We start from the raw sequence: 23,458 nt of genomic DNA, 5'->3' as shown, positions 1-23,458 counted from the left end.
TGACTATGGCTATCAGGTCTGACCATGACTACTTACTCCAGTATAAAAACTCTGAGCAGAAATATGATCACGGACTAAGGACTCTGATCAATTCTGGCTCCCTCCCCGAGCCTATCTAAATCAGAAGGTAGATAATGGAAGTGCTGCTCCTTTTCCTGCTCGCCCTGCACACTGCCAGGACAGCAACAGAAGGTAAGACCTCGCCTGCTCTTCCCACTCCTAGGTATCAAGGTGACTCTTGCTTTGTAGTTTGATTTTTGAGTACCACCCTCAAATCATATATAACAAATCTGGGATTTGCTTGTCTCTCTCTCTCTCTCAGGTCATTTATAGCACAATAGCACACGTGGATTTATTCTCATTATTGTTTGGCTAGATTTTACCTTTATGGATTCTCATTTCTTTCCTTTCTGCGAGAAAACCTACATGTCATTCTAAATCTTCCTGCCAAAGATGCATCTCTTTTGTCTGTACAAAATACTAATATAAACTGCATACTTTATTTCATCTTTCCTCCAATATTGCTATGGTCTCTTTGAAGTATAAAAAAAAAAAATGAAACAATTCAGGTTGTCTCTTAAGAGGGAGAACAGGCTAGCTTGTGCTACTTTATCCAGGTAGAGCTATTTTGTTTAAAGATCAGCAGATAGTTGAAATATGACTATGAAACACAAATTTAACTGATGATGAAGGCTTGATATCAGGTTAGGATGTAATATTAGTATTTAAAAAAAATGCAGGTGGCTTATATTGGGTTAGAGGAACACTACGACACGGAATAAATATCCCTTCCCATAGAAAGAGAGAGACAGACTCAAAATTAAAAATAAACACTGCAGAGTCCTCAGGTAGTAATGAAGCATCATTTGGCCCTACAAAGGAACAAGCTGGATTCAGAAAAAAAAATCCATATGATTTAACACCTCTCAGGAAAATGCAGCCCTGAGACTGACAGCTTGTTAAACAGATACAGATCTCCAGCAACTAAACCAGCTCAAGAGTCACTGGCCACATTTCAAGTAGCTAAAGTCTAAGGTGCTTGGAAATTACAGCGGTGAGCCCAGGTTGAGAACTCGAATAGGATTGAAAGGAAAAGACTTTCTGTTCATTTCAGGGGTTTTTGAATGCCCCAAATCAACAGACCAGTAAATTTACCTTTGCCATTCAGAGACGTGTCCTTGCTATTGTGCACTGTCAGCCTTCTGTTACTTAAGGTTTCCTATAAAAACCTTCCCGCATGTAGTGCAGGTCTGTGTGCACACACACACACACACACACAGACACAATCAGCCTGTGCCTTTCCAAGCCTCCTACTCTGATCCGAGCCTCCAGCTAATAACGTACATTTATTTTGCCGCATTCTTGTGCTGATTTTTTTTCAGAAGAGATTGAGGCTTTTAAACCATTGCAACAATTGATTTCTGTTTGCAATATTTAAAGACAGAGCTGGAGTCTCCACGGCTCTTTTTTGTTGATGGTTTTTACTATTAGGAGATCTGTCTCGGGAGGATATTGGTCAGGGCTGGATTAATAGCAAGGCTGATGGGACTACAGCCTGCAACCCCTCTAGCTGACATTTCACACGATAATCATCGTCTTTGTACTAGCTCATTTTATGCAAAGCTCCCACCAAGTGCTTTATAAAGGAGGCAAGTATTATTGTCCCCATTTTACACACAGGGAAAACTGAGGCACAGAGAAGCGAAGTGGCTGAATGAAGATGAACCAGTTAAGCATCCACTGCCCTGTCTCTGATAACTATGCCCCGATTGCAGTATAGCAGCACGTTGTTAAACATCAGGAATAATATCACGGTGATGCACAGCTTCTAAATTTCTGCCCATAACTCATTAACAAGAGCAGGGATGTGCCTCCGAGGGATCCAGCCAGTCCCTCCTGGAGATCAGCGACCTCCTAACGTGGGACCTTAGTGGACGGAGCCCGAGAATATCCTAGGGAGCCCCAACAGGGATGTCTGAAGCCCTTGGAGAGAAGATTTTTTTTTTAAAAGCCGAATTCAGTCTCCAGCTACCCCTAGCACAATCACCATTGTTAGCATATTCCGGTCTAGATGTGACACGACAGGATTATAACAACTGCCAAAGCAGGGATTGAGAAATAATTTCCTCCTAGGGTTTATGGGCTGGGACCTTGTGGGGTTTTCACTTTACCCTTGAGCAGAGGAAGAATCAACCATTAAGCGTGCCACTTAATCTGTTTTCGGAAAGGGAAGGGTCACATGGCAGATTTGATTGCTCACGTCTTCACGATCCATTTTTAATTCTCACACGGGTAAAAACTTGCTAGGCTATTCTGGCTGGCACTCGTGGGACCTACATGAACCCCTAGCTAGCCCTGTGCCCCTGCAGTGCTGATCAAATACGAAGTATGTGCTGTTCACAACTAATTAGTGGGGTTCTCGTCCTTCTTTTCCATTTCCAGATACAGCGGCAAGAACCGCCAATAGATTAGTATTACAGAACCAGTAAAACGATGTCGCTTAAACATACATGCCCGAGATCAAAATTTGCACCAGGGGCGTGAATAAAGGAAGGACACGAAGTGTATTATAACTGCAGAATACAATAGGGTAGCTGCTCAGAACAAGGAGAGGGGAAATGGTTTGCAAGTCCTTTCCCATTCACCCATCCACCATCTCTGCCCATTCACCCATCCAGCACATGATTAAGTAACATCATGATTTTGGAGTAGTTACCCTGGCCATCACAACATAGCTTTTTGACCTTATTTAACATCTTTATGCAGGATGTTGGCTGGTGCTTCCTTGTCCTCTTAGCTTGTAAGCATGCAGCGACTGACTGCCAGGACGCTTGCAAAGCCGTGTCCAAGTTGGCCCGTGATCATTCGTATGTGGCATGCTAAGTTCAGAAGCAAGGGCAGCCCGTGCTCGCAGGTTATCGTGCGTGTGTGGACCAGTGATACCACCCAGCCATATTTCACTTTCTTTGCCGTTCTCCTGCTCACCTCGTGAATCTGACAAGCAGGCTTCAGTCCTCGGGGGACTTGACAGCTCTGTCATCTGTTGCATCAATACAACACTGAGCACTTACATAGGGCTTTACACCCTCCAAGTGCTGTATAAACATTTACTAATGAACCCCTCTCATTACACATTAATCCTACAGTTAAACATTAACTAATGAATCTTATGGAAGAGATTCTTAATAGCCAATAAAAGCAGAGCCATGGACGAGCCCGTGGGCTCAGCCAGTCAGGAGTGGGGTTTGGCTCGTGGTTGAGGACTTTGGAGGGCAGAAAGGGACTCGGCGACTTGATAAAGAGACCTAAAGGGGGACGCGAGGAAAAGGATTTGGGGATCCTGGGGACCACTTATGCCTTTCCACAGGATTAGGATGGGGTTAGAGGTTGGTAAGAAAGCTGTGGAAGGGCAGCAATTTCCACTGAGTTGTTTCCTAAACACAAACCATCCAGCACCGAGTACAACGAAGGAGCATTGTGGTCTATTCTAGACAGAAGAGATCAAGAACCCTACTTTTCTTCTTTATTTAGCCACTCCTGCCCTCTCCTTTTTTGGAGAAAACCACAGCATGATGGGCATGGAGTCAACCCTATGGATTATCGGGTCCATCTAATGCTGTCCCTTCATTGCAGCTAATATCATGCTTATCGTGTATTCAGGAACAACACGGCCTTCCAAATCTTTAGTGCATCAAATTCAATTTGAACAAGCTAGAGATGGACCTGAATAGCTGGAAGCCCCAGCAGCTCTTTATTTAAGGGCAGTTGCATGTGCTCTTAAAGGTCGTAGCTCTTAGAAGGCTGCCTGTCCTATTCAGAAGGGTATTATATCATGTAAAGACTATGCTTTGACTCTTGAATGCATCACGTCACTCTTGCCAGGCAGGCATTGCTTCGTTACGTAGCTGTAGAGAAGGCAGAAAGTGTAACCACCTGCACGGGCCTCTCTGAAAACCTTCCTGTAAAGGCCTTATCTATATATGAAGTCATTCAGGGAACACGATTCCTGAATAACCACATCGTGACTCGTATTTTGGGATCCCAAGTTCCTTGTTCCTCATTTGGCCCAATCCACATAACCTGTGGCTCACGTATCACAGTCTTCAGGAACAACTATCCCAGCAAGATCAGCCCCCACCTTAATCAGAATTAAGTTGCAAGTCACACCTCAGAAATACTACTCAGGAGTCAGAAATACAAAATCATCCATCACAGCGGTTGCCTCCCTACCCATCCAGTAAGGTTTACTATTGTTGCCTATAACAAAGCAATGGATGCCTCACTCCACAATCAAAGCACAAATGCAAATGTCCCCTGGCTGGATGGATGCTTGCTCTCTCGAGTCAACAAAGGGGTTAAGGATCCCAGGAGAACAAACTGTTTGCTGTGCTGGGGCACCTGGGGGCAACATGGCTCAAAGTTCACAAGTTATTTTTCACGAAGTTTGCAATCTGTTTCTGGTAACATCTAATGAGCCAGTGGAATTTTCTCTCATGCATACAGAGTCAACATCATTAATAACGGTAATTTTAAGGACCGGTCTACACAAGTGAGTACATCAGGCTGTTGGGATGAACTCACATGGCTTAGCTGACCCTCATTGCAGAAGCACAGCAGCCACGGTTCCTTAACAGCCGCGTCCAGCTGCCTCCGCAGCCCTCTTCGACCCAACACATTGCTTGGTAGGAGAAAAGAGAACATCAGACATTAGCCTGGCAGGAAAAAAAGATAACACTTACCAGCAATTCATTTGCTCTGACATTACCTTCTACTATAGCAAAGGATGCCAGTTTGAGACCATGTACAGGCACCATCCATAGGCTGTTTAATTTCTAGCTAACAAGGGCATACGCTGCCCACAGGCCCGTTCTGGGGAACTGGAAGCAGAAGAGCATTTCTGGCAAAGGGACCCAGGAGGTCAAACGACTGCCCGAGTTACCAACCCTAAATTTGCAATAGGTGCACACCAAAAAGCATGGCTAAGGCCAAGACTTAGAGGGGCATGGCTACTAGAGCACGGAAACTGCAAAACTAGGGTAATACCGCAGAAAAACTTTGGTTTCCTTTTTTTATTACTATTTGACCCTGGGTCCCAGAGTTTACCTGGTGCTGTTCTCAAGAAAAGGAAGTAAAGCCAGATACTTTAGAGGAGCAACCACCCTTCACCCACATTTGTTTTATGAGAAGCTAGTTTCCTCCTCTGATAAGGCAGTCAAACCCATCATGAGAGCACATTGTCCCAGAAGCATTTTATTGCTGGGTCACAGCTGGAAAACATTCTCCTGACCCCTCGCAAAGGTGAAAATTGATAAACTTTTACAGCTCCATTTTAAGAATCATTCCTCGTTTTAGAGTGATAAGATGATTTGGGTCTTTCTCCACCAGCCACTGAGTTATTATAGACTTACAGAGTTTACTAGACATGCGAGATAGGCATCTGTTTAGTATATATTCAGCGATAAGACTATTATAGATAAGATACAGTATTCATAAATTTCCAGCCTGACGGTAAGATTTACCTTTAAGCTCACTCATCACGAGGGGTTGCAAGGCAGGCCTATATCCAGCTCTTAAGAATAAAGGCATCAGGCAAAAGGGTAGAAATGATGGGAGCTGGAGAGATCCGAGTGATCACCTCTCTTGCAAGGGGTACAGCCCCACAACTGTAGTGCTAAATATTGGGGACCGATCCTACCCTTTGTGGCAGCTGATTAGGACTTTTCTGAGATGGATTTCCCATTTGGTTTCTTTTTTTATTGATTAAAAAGGAAGCAGGTTTCAGAAAACCAACCAGGATCCTTAAATGGCCCATGCAAGCTGCAGGTAAAGAGATTGTAATCCTCAACCACCGTGAGCAAAACTAAATCTATCCCTGCAATGAGGAAGAAAGAGCCAAATTCGGAGCAGCAGTAAACAAGGATGGCAGTAAAATGATATCAGGGAAGAATATGCCTGAGTGATCATATCAGTCATCCGCAGTACAACATACAGGTCATTTCAATAGGCGTCGTCAGAAGCAGCCTGAACTCACCATCTCCCATGTCTACCAGGAAACGGAGAGATGTCAGGGGGGCAAAACTGAACACGGACAGGAGACGAGCAAAGGACTCGGCCAGACGGAGAGATATTAATGAAAGAACTAACAAGGATGTTCTTGCTACGTCAGTCTTCGGGGATCTTTTAAGCACCAAGGTCCAAAGAGGCTTTCCAAGTATCAGAGAACACGATCCACATGCTTAGCACTAACCAACAGAGAACACCCCTTCGTACTTTTAACCCACAGATCTGCATAGATTTTACTAAAATGCTTCAATCCCTCTCTCTTACAGGCAGGCAAACAAAGGACGAGTTTAAGGGTCTTGCCCAAGGTTGCACAGTAGCTCGCTGGCAGAGCTGGGAAGAGCATCCAAGCGTCCCGACTCCCCGTCAGGTGCACGCTGCTTTAGACCCAGTGGCTTGAGCAGAGCCAGGAGCTCCAGCTGCGTGGAGCTGTCGCCGCTTTCCTGAGCCTTCCCCGATCGCTCAAACAAACCGCTCCACTCACAACAAACACGACCCCGTAAGCAAGCTTATTGTTTCGGGGCTGCGCCGCAGCCAAGAAATATTTTTAGCCAGGAAGCGGGTTGCAAATTGGACAGACAGCACGCAGAGATAAGTACCGCGCTCGTTCCACTTGCCAAGTGCATAACAACCCTCCTAAATTTAACCAATTCACCAGGCTAAACGCCGTCAGGGAAGACGCGGCGCTTAAGCCAGATTGACCCCTGGTGTAAAGGAAAACAGTAAGCTCTGTGAAGTTGCATCTGGTGTGTGTTGTCATGGCTTAACCCAGGGCTGCCCAAAAAGCAGCCCACGAACCCAATGGGGTTTGCAGTCTTCATTTGTTACACCGACATTCGGTCTCGGGGCACCCACCCCGCTACAGACAAAACACTGCCTGATGCTCCCAAAGGCTGCCAATGTGAGCGACAAAAACACTGGCTCTCACCCTTTCCAAACTCACCCCTCCACAGGCTTAAAGCTCCCCTTGGAAAACGACAGCTTTTACTTTTCACTTATCTTTTAACTAGAGAAAAATCCTAGAGCAGCTCTTCTATGGCCCAGGGCTCAGAGAAAACACAGCAGGTCTGAATGCTTCGGGCACTATAGATTCCCACTTGAGATTTCCCGGGTTCGTCTTGTGAATCTGGTTGCACGCCAGCTGAGGATCGCTGGACCGAAAGCTACACCGCTCTGTGCCAATCAGGCACGTCGCTGCCAAGATCCTGGCTAATTCCTGCACTTGGGCTAAATGCAGATGTTCATTTGTACCCGCAAAACCATCCCAAGCTTTGGGCACCGCGGTAGGAAGCAGGGTTTAGCCCAGCTGTTGAACTGCTGCAGCATCAGCTTCGGGGTGCAGTTGCAACGAATCATTTCCCTGCATTGCTCCAGAGAATACAACAACCTTGGAAATGCGAGGGCTGACGGCACATTGTGCATGAGACTGGGAAAGCCTTTAATCTAGGCTGTACATTTAAAAAATATGTCAAGGCCTGCAAGCCAGAAGGTGACAGGACAGAGGCTTGAAAGCTTTCAGGCCTTGAACTATATTTTCCAGGCCAAGTTATACTCCCCCTCCAGAACGGCATTAAGAAAAACAAGCAGGAATTAGAGTCTTTTAGTCATTAATTAAACAGAAATTAAACTACGCTAGCATTTGTGAAAGCTGGCAAATCAGCAGTTCTCCAGCTGTCCTTAGCACGGGTGATAGAGCAGCATCCATGTGTCCCACCGCTACCCTTGTCCTGGCTGCGTGACTCTTAAAAGTAGCCCAGCAGTGCCCCATTTCTGCCAGTTAGCCACCCAGTTTTGCAGTCCTGGGGAGCAGGGGGGGTGGCATTTTCCCTGCCAGTGTCATCGGGGCCGTGGGTTGTGTCCTCATTGCACTGTGCTGCCTCCCGCTCTGGGCACTCGGTTTGCCTCCAGCAGAAAGTGCAAACCCTGGGAAACTGCATACGGTGACTAAGTTGCTCCTGGACCCGTCTTACTGATAGCAACGGGAGGAGGACGGGAAATGGTAGAGATGGGGGGGGCGGGAGAGGAAACCGAAAGAGAGACCAGAAGACGGAGGATGGAGGAAAAGGCTGAGAGACTGACCGCACGTAGGATTCACGCGGTAATCTCTCAGGACATGGGTGAAGGAGGGGCAGAGAAGGATTTAAGAGAAGAGAGCCAGCAGCAGAGAAGAGGAACCAGGAAAGGAGATGGATGGGGAAGACAAGCTGGGTGTCCCAAGAGATAAAAGGGGTGGGATGGCCTTGCCAGGGACATGCATAAGAGGCAGGGGAAGGGTACTTGAAGGCTGTAAACACCAGGGAGGGAGAGGAATTGTTTAGGGAGGGTGGGTCTACAGTTTTACTAAGAGTGATAAGCAAATGGACAATATAAGCTATAAAACAGGAAATGCTTCATGACAGGCGGCTAATAGACTGGGGAACTGTCTGTCCCAAGGGAAGCGGGGGAGCCCGGCTGCTTTGGACGATTGCAACTAGACTCAGTCAATACATTCGAGGGCATAACTCTGCCCTTACCCCATGGGCAACAGCAGACCAGATGCAACCCACCTCGGTCTTGAGCCCCGGGGGCCAAGGAAGCTTTCTAAATTCGCTTTGCATATGTAAGAAGGAATCACACCTTTAGCAAACACTGCAGGATGCAAATGCTTTTGTTTAAATGAATAGCTGTAAGTACATTAAACACCTTTGTTCTCAAACATTTTTCTTGAGAAAAATTCACAGGAAATACTGACTCCCTGCTTACAAAGGTATGCTGGAAAATTTAACTAATTGACTGGGCAACGGTTCTGAGAAATAGTTTCTTAAGGATTACTAAATATTTATCCTGCAATCATTCATCAGCGCCGTCCAACATTCGGAGCGATAAGTGGAAGCACTGGGAGAGGCACTTGGGGAAAGGCTGTTGATACCCTTGTTAGTAATGTGGGCATTTAAAAGGTTCCCAGAAAAGCTGAAAAGGTCAGATGCTGATGTTTGGCGTCAATGCATCCTAGGAACGGCACACAAAAATCCTTATATTTCCTGGATAGGGCAGCCAGGCCTACTCGAGGTCTGATATTTCCTTCATCCCATGCAGCTGGTTTGCAGCAAGTTGGATGCACAAGGTCAGCAAAGGTTTCTGGGATTTCTGGGATGGATGCCACCGAAAAGCAGCAAGATGGTAAAATTTGGTGACTTTGCTGAACACGGGCTGCATTCAAACAGGCAACCGAATGAGACGAGAGGCTCGATACTCCACTACCCGTTTTTCCAGAGATGTTCACTCCCCTTCCATAGAGAGTTACCCATGGTGGATAATGATCATTAACAGTCTTGGTGGTGCTTATTTGCTCTCCCTCAAAACTTTTCTCCATATCTCCTTTCTCACCCAGTGCCCCCGGCTTTACCCCAAGGGTCCCAAAGGTCCACATTGCAACCTCTGCCTTTTCCAGCCAGTAAGCAATGCACTTGCTGAATGTACCTTTTGACTGCATGACAAAGGTTATTTCCACCGGGGTCGTGCCCAAGCGCTCGAGTCCTGGATTGAGACACCATCATGTTGGCACTGCACTTTTTGGTCCCTGCTCCAACAAGGTTACCAAATGCAGATGAGACACGTGCTAGAGGATCCCACTTTTGGCCTGACAAATGACCTTCCTGCTTCTGACACGCACAATGGTTTCTGATAGCCTGTTTTGCACAGTCCCAGGGGAAAACAATCGCCTATTAACATTTGAACCAAGGTTGCTCCAAACGTGCCGCAGCTGTCAGCAGCTCCTGGCCATATAAACCTGAAAGGAAGCTCTCTTCATTGTGTCTCAGTTCACTGCCTCATGTAATACTGGTGCAGTAATTGTTAAAGACCGCTCTGCTGGCTGGAGATGCCAAAAATACTTTGGCACCTATTCTCTATTCATCGCTTCCACCCTAATAAATATTAAAAAACATTATTGTCAAGAGCCATCCGTGCTGGTCAGATCATCCAGCATTTTTGAGGCGCTTACTTACAAAGCATTTGCTGCTTCCATTAGCTGATCATTACATACTGTACTTCAGTTTCCTGTTCCACAGTTTCATTGTCTACATGATGTGCCGGTTATCAAGTGCAAAGGTCTGGCAACGGTTTCAATATAGACAGAGCTGAACCAAGAGCCCAACCAATTTTGGGACTGTCAGGACCCGCCGCCAAACTTTGCAAGGGTTAGTACATTTTTACCTTTAGTACAGCTGGTTGAAATTTTTTATGCAGAAAGTTTTCCTGCCAAAAAATGAGATTGTCAAGAGCCATATTTGTAGCAACAAAATATGAATGCAAAATATAAATGCTTTAATAAAAATCTTAACTGAAATAGAGGCCATCCCAGTTCTTATAAGATGAACACACATACTTTTTGTGTTATGTAGTACTATAATTTTTGTACAACTAAAAGGCAAGAGTCAGTTTTACTGACCGTTTCCAGTCTTGGATTAGTTTAGTGAGAAGCAGAAGATGAAATAACAATTTATCATCATTTAAGGGAGAGAAAACGTGTTAAGTATTCTTACACTAATCTCTTCCCTTTTATTGTTATCTTTAGTGATACTTTAGATTACGGCTTCATTTATAAATAGTTTATAAAGGCTTTGTGGGTGATTACAAGGTGTTACAAGTGTGAAGCAGAGGCAGGAGGAGGCGGTATTAAAGATGATCAGCAGAGGGTCTTGTAAATGGTTACGAGCTGTGGTAACAAGCAACCTAATGAACTGTTGGACTCTATAATAATTGATTAACCATTTATTTAAATGTCCGTCATTTATTAACCCTTTAGAAATGGAAACAATATTCAAGTATGACCATACATTAAATTACCCTGACTAGAGGTCTCGGGTCACTTATCGATTCATTTGCCAGTCTCGTCTTTGTAGCCACTAAGTGGGAGAAAAGAGCTGAGTTGTGCTCTCGTGTCACGTTACTCTCTTGCTATTTGTGGTGGTGACACTGAAAAAAGATAGAAAACTACCCCTGGAAATGCTGCTGAAAACACATTAGCCTTCAACTTCAAATGCATCGAATAACATGTAGAAGTTCAATCAACTCTTTTCCTCTTGGTTTTGCACAATCTCCAACCTAACACTGAAAAAGGAAGATGATGACGCTGCAAGGAGAAACTTCAGTTAATGAACGGCATCAAATTCAGCTGACCAAGAATGAGGAGAAGCGTCAATTCTTAAGAAAACTCCTTATTCCAGTGGCTTATTCCTTATTCCAGCCTCCTTATATGAGGCTTCCTGTACCCAGGACAAGCAGACTTTCACTGAAATGTAATGGCAGCAAGCACAAACCCGGTCAAAGGATATGCCTTTTCACGCAGCATCTATTTAAACCGTGAAATGCACTGATACAGGAGGTTGCCGAAGCCAGGAATTTAGTAAAATTAAAAAAAAAAAAAAAGACTACCCACAGATTCTGCAGTTATGATGGTTCGTGTTCTCAGAGATTTTGGAAAAGATATAAACGTCATAGGGGTGAAACCAACCTCATCACTGTTTAAGACTAGGATGAGACCTCATATGCTAGGGCAGAGTATCCCATATCTGCCTGTTGCAAGGTCCTTAACAGCTTCCTTTAAAAACACATGGTACTCTAAGAAAAGGACCTGGGGGAGACAGTGGACAATAAGCTAGATACGATCCAGCAGCGTGCCCTCGTTACCAAGAAGGGTAATGGTATCCTGGACTGCATCGGTAGGAGCGTTGCCAGCAGATCCAGAGAAGTGCTTATTCCCCCCCTATTCTGCACCGGGGAGGCCACATCTGGAGTTACCTGGGTTATCTAGAGACGTGGTGGACTCTCCATCCTTGGAGGTTTTTAAGACCCGGCTAGACAAAGCCTGGGCTGGGATGATGTAGTTGGGGCTGGTCCTGCTCGGAGCAGGGGGTTGGACTAGATGCGACTCCTGACTCCCAAACCTCATTTTCTTAAATTAATGATAAGAGACAGGTGATTTGGCTAGAGACACCTCAGGTCTGATCCAGTCTGGACATTTCTATACGACTATATATTGGTTTTGTATCTGCAGGTAAAAGGCACGTCCTGTGTAGCTTTCAGCCTGATTTCTATTACAATTTAGGAATATTAATTTACTGGGCTCTTTTGACAAGCACAGTGTCCACGTGTGCCATCAGCCTGTGATTACATTACTACAGGTTTTGGAGCATGGGCCTTGTTTTAACAGGGAGCATCTCTCCTCCCTCATCATCTGGTATTTTGGTTAACTACAGTGCTCCTCTCCATGTGAAAGTATTTACATCCACAATGCAATTAGGCAGCTAGGAACAAGAGGGAACGACAACGGTGTGGCCAGCCAACTCCTTCCACAGATCACGGTTTGAGAACCGATGTCTGTCCAGATGGAAGTGAATCACGTATATAATTTCTCTTCATTCGATTTTACTTGATTGGTCTAAAATGTTCATTTTCTTTATTGCAGGTAAAGGGAAATGGTGCTACGCATCACAGCTGGCTACTGACTCCAGCTGTTCAGGTAACTCAAAGCAGTTTACTTCTGCAATACCGGTAGCGCGTGGCCTGCTGTCTGTTTTACGACGGGCCTGTCTCTGGTAGCACCGCCACGTGCAATGGCCACTCCACATCTTGTGCCTCCCTAAGTTCATCGCCGGTGCAAGTGGGTACACGTTGCCCTACACCAGTGGGAAATCTGATCCCAAACAATCAGAAAGAAGAAAATCCAGTCCAGGGGAATGTAAAGGGAATTCAGAGATTTAAAGAAAAAGATATAAAGATATTTTAAAGGACTCCCCTATTTGTTTTGGCTCTCAAATTTCCTTTTGGCTAAGACTAACTCTGCCAACATAGGAGGAATATTACCATATTCCATATACCATATGGGGGTCGGACTCGATGATCTATTGAGGTCCCTTCTGACCCTAACATCTATGAATCTATGAAACGTGACTGACAAGTAACCGTTGCAGCACCTTAATGTCCTCAATGCCCCAACATAGATTTACCTGCAGGAGCTGCTCTCCACATTGCCTGGCTGCCACGTGCATGTGTGTGTGTGCACGCGCACGCATGTGACACCTCCTGCCTGATCGCCCTCCTCCCTCTCCCCCCAGCCCCCAGTTTTGGGTTGTGACTCAGGGGTTGAGAAATGCAAACTTAAAGCAGCCATCTGGTTTGAAGTCACACCACTCCAGGGCAGGATTACCTCTAATCTGCTTAAATTTGTTCCTGTTTATTAAGGTGTGGCCACTTCCCACAGCTATTCTGCCCACAGTGAAGTCCAGGACCCCTCCCGAGTCTGGGCAAGCAGGGCTGGATGCAGTTCCTTGCCCCCCAGACAGCCCCGGGGCACCCAGCCATTGCAATGCCTCGCCCCCCTGCCACTGCTTGGATTGGCTTGCTGCCCCCACCGACAGCCGTGCGAGGGCAGAGGTTTAGGGTTAGGGTTGTACTTCAGAGCACACTGGTTGTACATATTGCTACTTCTTTTAAAACATAAGCCAACCATGCAGAAAATCCTCCCCCCATCACAGAAGCAAATGGAGATCTACAACAGAGTATTCCAGCCTTATTGGTGCAAAATCCTACAGTGAAAGCTCTCTTTTTCCCCACTAAACAGAGCCCCGCCAATGGAAAGAGCTGTTTGACGAGTGTGGAAAAGGCAGTCAGTCACCCATCAATATTGTCACCCGCAAAGTGATGACAGACTGGAATCTGCAACCATTTACGTTTGAAGGATACGATACCAAACAGTCGGCAAAATGGGTTATAGAGAATGATGGGCATTCAGGTTAGTTTTGTCAACTCTACTCTGAACAAGATTTGCCAGTTCAGTGTGGGTAGCTCGTGGATTGCTAAAGGAAACATTGTTATGGTGGAATATATTTTCCTCCGATGCTACAGTTAAATGGCTTGCACCAATTCATGATGCATGAACCAACTCGGGTTTAGCGTTCCTCCAAGCTGTATACCTGGAGTGAAAATTGCCGGTGATGCTCTGCGAAGGTGGGGCTATAACACCGCAACGATCGTATGCACTTTTTGAATGCTGATTCGTTGTTTAAGAAGGCTAACACCCCTTGTACCTGGGACCCTCACCTATGATGTTGCAACAGAAAATAGACCTAAGACAGTTGCAACGAAAAACAAGTGCTTTACAGATGGGGAAGGAAATGAGGTTTTCCTTTGGAATTAATTAGTTTGACAGGTTGCAAGAAAGACAAACCTCTCTGATATCCTACTCTTGCAGACAAAGTTGGTGGCTTTTCAGTACAACGTGATAATATGTCAAGTTGGGAGCACAGCTGCTGCTGCTCACAAAAATACCCCCGTTACGCAAAACTCGCTCTGAATTGTCGCTTTCCCACAAGGGTGCAACAGGGGGTTTGTTGGGAGAAGGGCAGGCTCCCTAATGCAATGCTAATAAGGCTGGATCCAGTGATTATTTAAGTTACAACAGCACCAGATGAGATTGGGACACCGTTGTGCAAGGTGCTGTACGTCTTCATAGAAAGGGGCAACTGATATTACAGTCCAAACTCACAAGCCAGTCACAGGTAATGGGACCACCCATTTTATACTCCCCGGAGAACACAACGATTCTAGTTTTAAAATACATCACAAGCCTTTCAAACAGGAAAAATGCTGGGGATTGATCACTAGGAAAGGTTTTTATCCTTCTCCAAGGAAAAATGCCACCATGCTGTTACCAATACCGGATCAAACTTCTGCTGTGTCACAGGCTGCAAACCATGCATATACAATGGGGTAAAGGGCTTTGCTCCGTGGCTAGGCTAGTACAAAATGAAGTACTCCACAGTTCAACCGCAGTCACAGAGCCTGTAGCTTTAAACCCTGCATGGCCCTTGGAGCAAATAAATGCCACCACACACAAAATAGGAGGCATATAGAAACCTAAACATAAGCCTCTTGGGACCTAGTTTACCTTCCAGAATACATCCATGTACATTTATGATAGGGGGAAGTAGCATTAATACATCCATGTACATTTATGATAGGGGGAAGGGGCATTCCCCTGCCTGTAGAGCGGGAGAAGGTATCTGGCCTGATTTGCAGTCACAGGTGTGGGGCACTTTGCAATTCAGGCCCTGAGGGACAAGCTCGAGGTCATGTAGCAAAGAGCTGGCCAAGCTGAGAAGGGGCCTTGAGACCTCTCATCCAAGTCCTGCACTGAACACAGCCTTTCCAGACACCAGGCATCCCAATCCCCCCGAATCGCTGAGAAATTCTGGATACCAATTCTCTCAGTCCATTCTGCTGGCTAATTGCAAATGTTAATAAAAGAGGAATGACATACTTCATTTATTTTTTTCTTATTAAACTATTCATGTCTACCAGTGAAAGTGACACTTGAAGAGTCAGCAAAGATTGGAGCTGGAAGCCTAACAATGAAATACAAGGCTACCCAATTTCACTTCCACTGGGGCAGCCATGGAAACTGGGGATCCAGCCCTGGATCCGAACACAGCATCGATGGAGAAAGATACGCCATGGAGGTGGGTGCGGTTCTGGCTGGGGTCAAAGCTAGCATTGCATGAAATAAGGCAGCAGAGTCTCCTGCAAGGCTCCCTCAGGGGAAATAAAACACTGGGAAATCCCTGTTTGTTGAACGGAGGGAAGACTCGCCGGGCAAAGGCAAGGTAGCCAACCCCAACATTATTCAGCTTTTAGAGGAGGAAGGAGGACTTCAGGCTATAAGGTTTATAGCAGCTGGGCCAGACGCAGACGGCTCCTTCCCTAAATTGGGTGGGATAAAATCATCCCCCAATTCCAGGCAGGGAGAAGCAGCTGCTGGTGCAGGATCAGGGCTGTAGCCCTTGAGCTTCTCTTGCAAGGAAGCCTAGGAGGCAGGGAAGACAACTGCCTTTGGGGGTTTCTAGTACCAGATTCAGTCCCCAGCCACGCAGAACAGCAGAGGGGCCAGGAATTGCTCAAGACAAAGCAACCAAAATGAAACAAAAAAAAAAAAAAAAAAAAAAGGGGTGCTAATGACAGGTCTTTCCTGATTGCATTACAGCTTCACATAGTCCACAGGAGGGAGGACGTCTCCTCTGATGCAGAAGCAGTGAAACACGAGGATGGTCTGGCCGTGCTGGGCTTCTTTATCAAGGTAAGGAGCTGGGTTTCTTCACTGCCCGACAGAAACCAAAATCTCCCAAAGATCAGCCTAAGGTTTTGGATGTGCCTCTAGATCTGGCCAGGAACTGAGTAAATTCAAAGGAGCAGGCATGGGGTGGCAAGTGAGCTGCATTTTAGGCGTTCAAATGTTTTCATTTCAGGTCGGCAGAGAGAATACCAACTACAAGCCTCTGATAGACCAGTTGCACAAGATTGATGTCAAAGGTAAGACACCGGGACTTAGCTAGGGGCACCTACATCTATGTATAGCTCCGTACAACTAGGCAAGCAAGAGCAAGATCAGCCCCATGAAATTCAGAGGCAGGAAGGCCAACAAAGACGGCTGTTTAAAGGAAACAGCAAGGTGGGATTCACCCCAGTGCCGAGGGACGGGCACAGCACGCAGCCCTGCATTGCACGAGGACTGCAAGCTCTCTCAAATCCTTCCAGGCATGATCGCTGGGGGCAAATTCAGACCCTGCAGACACAGAAAACCCTGAGCACAGAAAATGGTGCATCTCTGCTGGTGCAGGGAGAAGCAGAGTGTGCAAAGCTTTGCATGCCACAAAGCTATGCTCTGCTAGCTCTCAGGACAGGCAGGGACAGCAATACCACTAGCAAAGGATCTCTCGTAATACATGCCTGAGTGGGTGCAGCTTGCAACTGTGTTGGCTGGGGCAGGCTTGGTAGGTGGGAGGAGCGGTGAGCAATCAGCTTATACCCACGCCTGCTCCAGATCACTCTTCCTTGCTTGCTTTCCTAGGGAAAAAGGGGGAGATGGAGCCTTTGCTCCTGAAATCTCTCATCCCCCATGAGAAGAACCTCACGCGCTATTACCGATATGCCGGCTCCCTGACCACTCCAGGCTGTAATGAGGCTGTTGTCTGGACGGTATTTGAGGAACCGATTGAACTTAGCCAAGAGCAGGTAACTCAGAAATACCAGATTGTCCTCAGTTATACCCTTTCTGTTCCCCTCCTATGCACAGATGGGTCAATGCAGGATCTCCGCTCCTCTCGAGACCCTCAAGGAACATCACCAGGCTTAAACGTACCTCCTCTATTTCTGTCATTCGCCTAAACTTGCACGCCTCAACCTCACCCCCCTCGCACAGCCCCAGGTCCCACTTCCATACTCTTCTTCTGAGGCTCTCGAAGGCGCTCTCGCATATTGTAAAGATGGGGAAACCGAGGCACAGACGGATCAGCCGACTTGTGCAATGCCGCCCCGCGACTCGGGGGCAGAGCTGAGGTGAACTTCCAGGTCCATACGGCATCGAGCAAGCGCCTGTTTGTGACCCATGGGATGAGACCGGGGGGCTAAGCTCCATACAAGCTTGCATTTACTTATAGCTAAGAGCTACATCCCAGGGGGAGGGACTGCTGACTCCGGATATCACACATCCCCTTCCCCATGATGAAAAGTAACCATCTCTGTTTGGATGGCTGTTCACAGGTGGAGGCCTTCCCGAACACCATCCACTTCAGCGCTAATCCTCTATTGCGCTTGACGGACAATTTCCGCCCCGTCCAACCCCTGGGCAACAGGACCGTGTACAAATCCAACGCCGGTGCCATCCTGCCTCCTGCAAAGGCTTTGCTGGTGATCCCAACAATTACCTACCTCTTGGCGACTCTTTTCCAGTGAAGGCTCGTCACCCATTTCAAGGTTGCAGGGTTTTATTTTTTTGTTTTAAGGTTTCTTTCCTGTAATAACCAAGCCCTGATCTACACCTCTTTCCAGAATGTAACCGCGGAGTTATTTCCTGATGCTTATGTAGGGATTTATAATGGCATTTTTGTTGCTCATCTGGTATCAAATGAAATCAATTGCATTGGGTTTCGCAAGTCATCCGGACAGTCAATCAACAAGCTATGGAGATTCCCTTTTTCTTCTTTTTAAATTGCTTAAGGCTTTTCTTTTGAAACACAACAAGGTCTTAACTGCAATCCTGTCATTTTAGCACAACGCTGCAAGCATAATCAATGAGCCATACTGTAGGAACCTGTAGTCTGAGCGCCAAAGAGGAGCGCGGCTCGCAATAGGTGTACACGCCGCGTTACCGATCGGGGACATGAAACACTTTCCAGGGATGTAGACGTCCCTTCTGTCCTCCAGGACAAAGGGACAAGACCATCTATTTAAAAAGCAACGCAGGGTTCGTCCTCTGCACTGTTTTGTTCATACGGGTATATTTTCTCACTTCTAGTTTCTTGAGTCTCCTTAATGTTCATTTTTAGTGAAGAGTTGGTGGGAGTTTGCTTTCTTTTGAACCTGCTGTTTGGCTTGAAGGAAAGTAGGACTTAACCCGTTAGGTCAGAGTATTTGCCTAATCTAGTCCAGTGTCCTGCTCTTGCCAGTACCTGACACTACAGAGGAAAAGAAAAGCCTCCAGCCGGTATACCAAGCTGTACACCCCTAAAAATATTCCTTCCCGAGTCCTACAAGAGACTTCATTTGAAGAATGAGATTTGATGAGCCTCCTTTGAATAGCAACAGACTAGAACTGCTCAGGAAGGGGCTTTTCCCATTTGGGAAACGACTTTGAAGTTCCCCCCTGCCTCTACCTCCTTCAAGTTTTTAATCAACATCCCCCCCCCCCCCAAAAAAAATCAGTTTAAAATTGACCTTTTTATGAACATGCCATTCAAGTGCTTTTCTCAGCAAAATGGAAAAAAGCATCTCTTTAAAATCCTCGTACACTGCGATAAGTGAAATCTCGAACTACGGAAAGGGGGTTGCACCGTGACCGGCGGTGGGCTCTTTTCTTGAAGACCGGATCCAATCACACCCCCAATAACACTGTGAGGATGAGTTTCTCCTATTGAATCCTGAGCATATTTTTGAAGAGAGATGCAGATGATCCACTCTTTTGAGCCCATGTAACACAACATGCTGTAACCCCTTTAGAAATTTTAAATGTGGGTCATTTTATAATGGGACACCATCCTGGGCACTGCCGTTTCTTGCCCTTTTTTCCCTTTAGGGCTATATATTCTTGGATGTGAAACGATAGCGTATCCATCTGGTCATGCATATGAAAAATGTGTAAGGCCGCCTAGAAACAGCAGGCTGGGACGTTATTTTTCTTATACGCTGTCTCTATTTAACAGTCTAATTATAAAACATTGAAAACCAGAATGGAAAAGCAGACTGATATTTATACATTTAAGGAAAATATCCAAGATTTTAATTGTATTTTTATATTATTTAAGAGGTTCTGAGAAGTGACTGTAAATAAAGGATTGTGATTAAATGGACCTGCACTGATTTTTTGCTCTGTCTTCACTGTAAGGGATCCACATTAAGCCCCAAGCTGAAATTATTGGGGGCCTGATGTACGATGTCCTACTCCCATTGACTTACAGCAAGTTTCAGATGGCGCAGAAGGGTGAAAATGGTCCCACAGGGTCACCCTGTAGGCCTTCATCCCAACACAGACACCTACCTATTTATTTAATAAGACACTGCCGTGCTAACCATCCGCCTAAACTATTTGTTCTGCTGCTTCCCACAATGGGGGGGAAGAACTGAGAAGCTAAAACCAGACACTTTGCTTCGCGGCTGTTTTATAACATGCAGTAAACTACAGTATTTTGAAAGGCTCACGTTTTATTGCTCCTTGAAGCTTTTATGCCCCATAAACAATCGAATCCTGTGTAAAAGTCAGGGAAAAACCAGCAGCTTCAGTTTTTTAAGACTTCAGCAAGGTGATTACTCCTTGGGCTGTTTCCTCCCAGAATAGCGCCTTGCTCTAGAGACGAGACTCCCGCATCTCATGAGAAGGTGTTTAAGTTGTATTCAACCCTCGTCCCTGAAATCACTGCCGTGAATTTATAAAATCACGCCCCCATGTCTGCAGTAGGACGGGCTCTTATAAGCTGCAGGAAGATCCATTAGAGGATAGTCCTGGGATCCAGGACTCCTAGGATCCTATTTTCAGCTGCTGCTCACTCACTGCGTGACCGTGGGCACAGCGCATCACATTTCTATGCCTCTGTTTGCCCAGCTGCAAAATGGGAGTAATCCCAGCTACCTCAAAGGTTTGTGAGAATGAATTAGTTACCTGCAAAGCAGGTGGAGATTCGCAGATGAAATGAAGCGTGGGAGGGCAAAGTTGCACTAGAGTAGCAAGTGGTAGGAGAAAGGGAGGGTCTGCGAGGGAGACAGCCTGCATTTACCCTCAGACACCTCCGTGGCTGGCCAAGAACATGAAACCACAAAACTTCCAGAAGTCACTTGCTATAAGCTTTAATGTGGAAGGGTTCAAGCCTTGCAGTTCAGCCATGTTCTCATTTGATATGGATGAAATTAAAAGTGGTAGAGATTGGGGCCAGCCTCGCTTCAGGGCCCTTCTACACGTGCAGGTAAAGGCATGATGGGATCGAATGCATGTTCGCACCTCCCGCCATGCCGCACATGCAGGCAGGAGGTGTGATGTGGGATTGCACGTTAGATCCTAATCCTACTTTACTGCTGGTGCAGGGGGAGTCTGATCCCAATCAGTCTCCCAGCCGTGGGGGTGCATGGTGCTGGGAGATTACAGCAGCTGCAGGGGTGCTCCATGCAACCCCAGGGCTAAGAGATCGCAGCTAAGTCCAGGCACCCTGGGGTGCTGTTGGGACCCAGGGTCCACAGCTGCCAGGGCTAAGGGTCCCTTCAGCTGTGGGGTGCCCACCCCTGGGTGGACATGGTGCAACCTGTGCCTGGGAGCCTGGTCAGCTGGCAAAGGAGACCCTGCTATACATGCCAATGAAAGCTATAAAGTTAGTATACATTTCTGAGGTCTAACCTAATAGCTGGTTGGATCTCTTTATGGTGTGATAGGTACTTTGCACATGTAGCTGGTTGATTGTGCAGTTAACCAGTTAATTGTGCAATACCTGTAACATGTAGAGGGGGCCTAATCTGCAATTCTTCTCCAAGGAGTAAAGTCCCATTTGTGCAAGGGACTCCAAGCAGGTGGAAGTGTTTTTTGCTGAATTGGGGTATAAAGCACAGCAAAGTATCCTCTTAAGGAGCCCAGATCGCCTGCACAGAGTGAATCGTCTAAATGAAACTGTTTAGCCACCAGTTCATCTTATACCAAGATTCATACCTGGTTCTTCCCGTTTCGCAGGTCACCAACTGACATGGTTTTCCAGCTCCAAAAATGAGCAGTTTCATTCAAGGTGGCAGTGACCGAACGGAAACCAGCTCTCCTTGCTAGGGTGTGTTGGCTCTGAAATAAGTAGGAAATAAAGAGAGTAAATGTTAAGTAATGCATGTAAGCAGAGAGGACTCAGGAATTGGAGGCCTATGGACTACAACATTGCAATGTTTGGAGTCATCTCTCAGAGTTAAAAAAAAAAAAAAAAGCCACACATCAAGCTCTTAAACTGGGGCTTAAATACAGCAATGAGATTTGTGCGCGTCCTCTGCTGTAAGGTGAATCCGTCCTCCCTATCTCCAGTACAACTGATGTAAAGAATAAATTTTTCACGGCATGCAGCGTCAGCTGCCAGGCAAGGTGCTGATTCAGCGCATCCGCGTTCAGCGCCAGCTCAGAGATGTCCTGTTCTCTTCCCAGTAAAATGTTTGATTTTTCTCGTGTTGCTTGCCCCTGGCCCAATGCTACTGCATATGGTTTTTTGGTTTCATAAAATATTAAACCTCAATCACGCTTTTCTCATTGGTGCGATGTACCTATTGCTGACGTTTAGATGCATGTAAGCTCAGCGCTGAACATGCACAATGCTGAACAGCAGTTAGCACAAGGTCATTTAAAAACGAACAAAATCCAAGCAACCTCTCCCCACCCCAAAAGGGGACAAAACCCACTCCGTGAATATGGGTGCCTTACAACATATGCACCGAAGGTCATAAAAGCAGGAGCTGTGAGACCAAGAGCCAGGGAAATAATCCTGGGGGGAAACCCCCTTCGCTGACTTCAGCTCCCACGCATACAAATCTAGGTGCGCTCAGGGATGGCCACGTGCCAGCTCTCCATATGTCATGGGGGTAGAGGAAGGTGATAAGACACTTGGTCTCCAACCCATAAAAAGCTTGGGGTAAAAATCAATAGTCTAAACTGCATCTGGAACAAACCTGAAGTCGGTGCCACCTGCAGAACAGAGACACACTCATTGACCATTGATTTATGTCAATTGATAATCTGGCCTAATACACCCTTTCCACCACCGTGAAAGCAGCCGGTCACCTCTTCTGCTAGCTGTTGTGTCTGAATGCCTTCATTACAGGGATACACCTTAGCTCTTTGATAAATCAAAGGAGAGCTACAGCAAAGGCTATTTGATTAAAAACAAAAACAAAAAAAGATTAAAAGACAGGCCTCTGGCTGTTATTTTTCCGTAACTACATTTAGACAGAAATGACCTATTCTGCAGGCCTCTCATTCAACTGCAGCTCCCCAAGATTGGTACTTGCACAACTGTTTATTGCCTAACATCTCTGTTTCTGTAGTTAGCTAAACGAGCGCATCTGCTGGCACTGCCACGACGAGACGGATGTAGAGAAGCTCCTACCGCACTAATAGCCAAACTGTGATCGTACAGCCCGACATAAGTAGAAGGTATGCAACCCTGCAAAGTAGGATCAAATAAGAAAATATCTTCTCTCCCTTTAAGGATTAATTGCAATTAAGGGGATTTTAATGGATGACAAATATGGCATCTAGGGGAATGAATATGAATATGAATTCAGAGCAGGGCAGGGAGGCTTAGCATCTGGATTAAAGAGCAAACTGGGGCTAATGATTAGGTTAAAATAGCACCACATGCACTCGCAAGGTGTGCTGGAAAAATCTTGGCTTGGAAGATTTCTAAAAGATTAAATAATCTCTTTGGCACGTTCACACTACAACCAAATAATTCCTATCTGGACTTTTATATGATGGCAATCAGTATGGTGCCCCTTCAGTGCACAAGTAATGAGAGATGCACACAGCCGCTGGGTCTCAGAGTCGTCTCCTCCCTCCCATCCCCTCCGATACACTGGAAGCTTTAACTGGAGGACACGCGCAGACACACACAGGACACATGGGTACAGATATAATTATGAATTCAGGAATCAGCCTTCTTCCAAGAGTGGATAAGACCTTGATTTGAGCTCAGGCATCTGGGACTGCCACGTCTCCATAATTTTGAAAGCCTGGAAGGCAAATCTGAGATATTAAGTTAGATCTTCCTCTAAGAGTGAACTTCTAAGGTAATTGTACTTAATAACCAAATGAAGTCAAGTCTTCAGGACAGACCCCCTGCAGACAACCGTCAATGCA

At 46.1% G+C, this 23,458-nt stretch overlaps 1 protein-coding gene across 1 annotated transcript; it reads left to right on the top strand.

Moving 5' to 3' along the window:
* Window positions 1–19,441, top strand: CA4 (carbonic anhydrase 4). Its single transcript, XM_006016129.3, has 8 exons — window positions 1–192; window positions 12,509–12,562; window positions 13,664–13,834; window positions 15,403–15,560; window positions 16,082–16,174; window positions 16,344–16,407; window positions 16,946–17,109; window positions 17,638–19,441. The coding sequence occupies exons 1-8, from the start codon at window positions 135–137 to the stop codon at window positions 17,827–17,829; spliced, it is 954 nt and encodes a 317-aa protein (XP_006016191.1). The 5' UTR covers window positions 1–134; the 3' UTR covers window positions 17,830–19,441.
* Window positions 19,442–23,458: the final 4,017 nt, after the last annotated feature.

This window comes from Alligator sinensis, unplaced genomic scaffold, assembly GCF_000455745.1.
Source record: "Alligator sinensis unplaced genomic scaffold, ASM45574v1 scaffold118_1, whole genome shotgun sequence".
Taxonomy (NCBI): domain Eukaryota; kingdom Metazoa; phylum Chordata; order Crocodylia; family Alligatoridae; genus Alligator; species Alligator sinensis.
The sequence above is the reverse complement of the archived record's forward strand: the minus strand, read 5'-3'. Positions and strand labels throughout refer to the sequence as shown.

Coding starts and splice junctions, on each gene's coding strand:
- CA4 (XM_006016129.3), top strand. CDS start 135: ATGGAAGTGCTGCTCCTTTTCCTGCTCGCCCTGCACACTGCCAGGACA. Junction 15,561..16,081: donor GAGAAAGATACGCCATGGAG/GTGGGTGCGGTT, acceptor ATTGCATTACAG/CTTCACATAGTCCACAGGAG. Junction 17,110..17,637: donor TTGAACTTAGCCAAGAGCAG/GTAACTCAGAAA, acceptor GGCTGTTCACAG/GTGGAGGCCTTCCCGAACAC.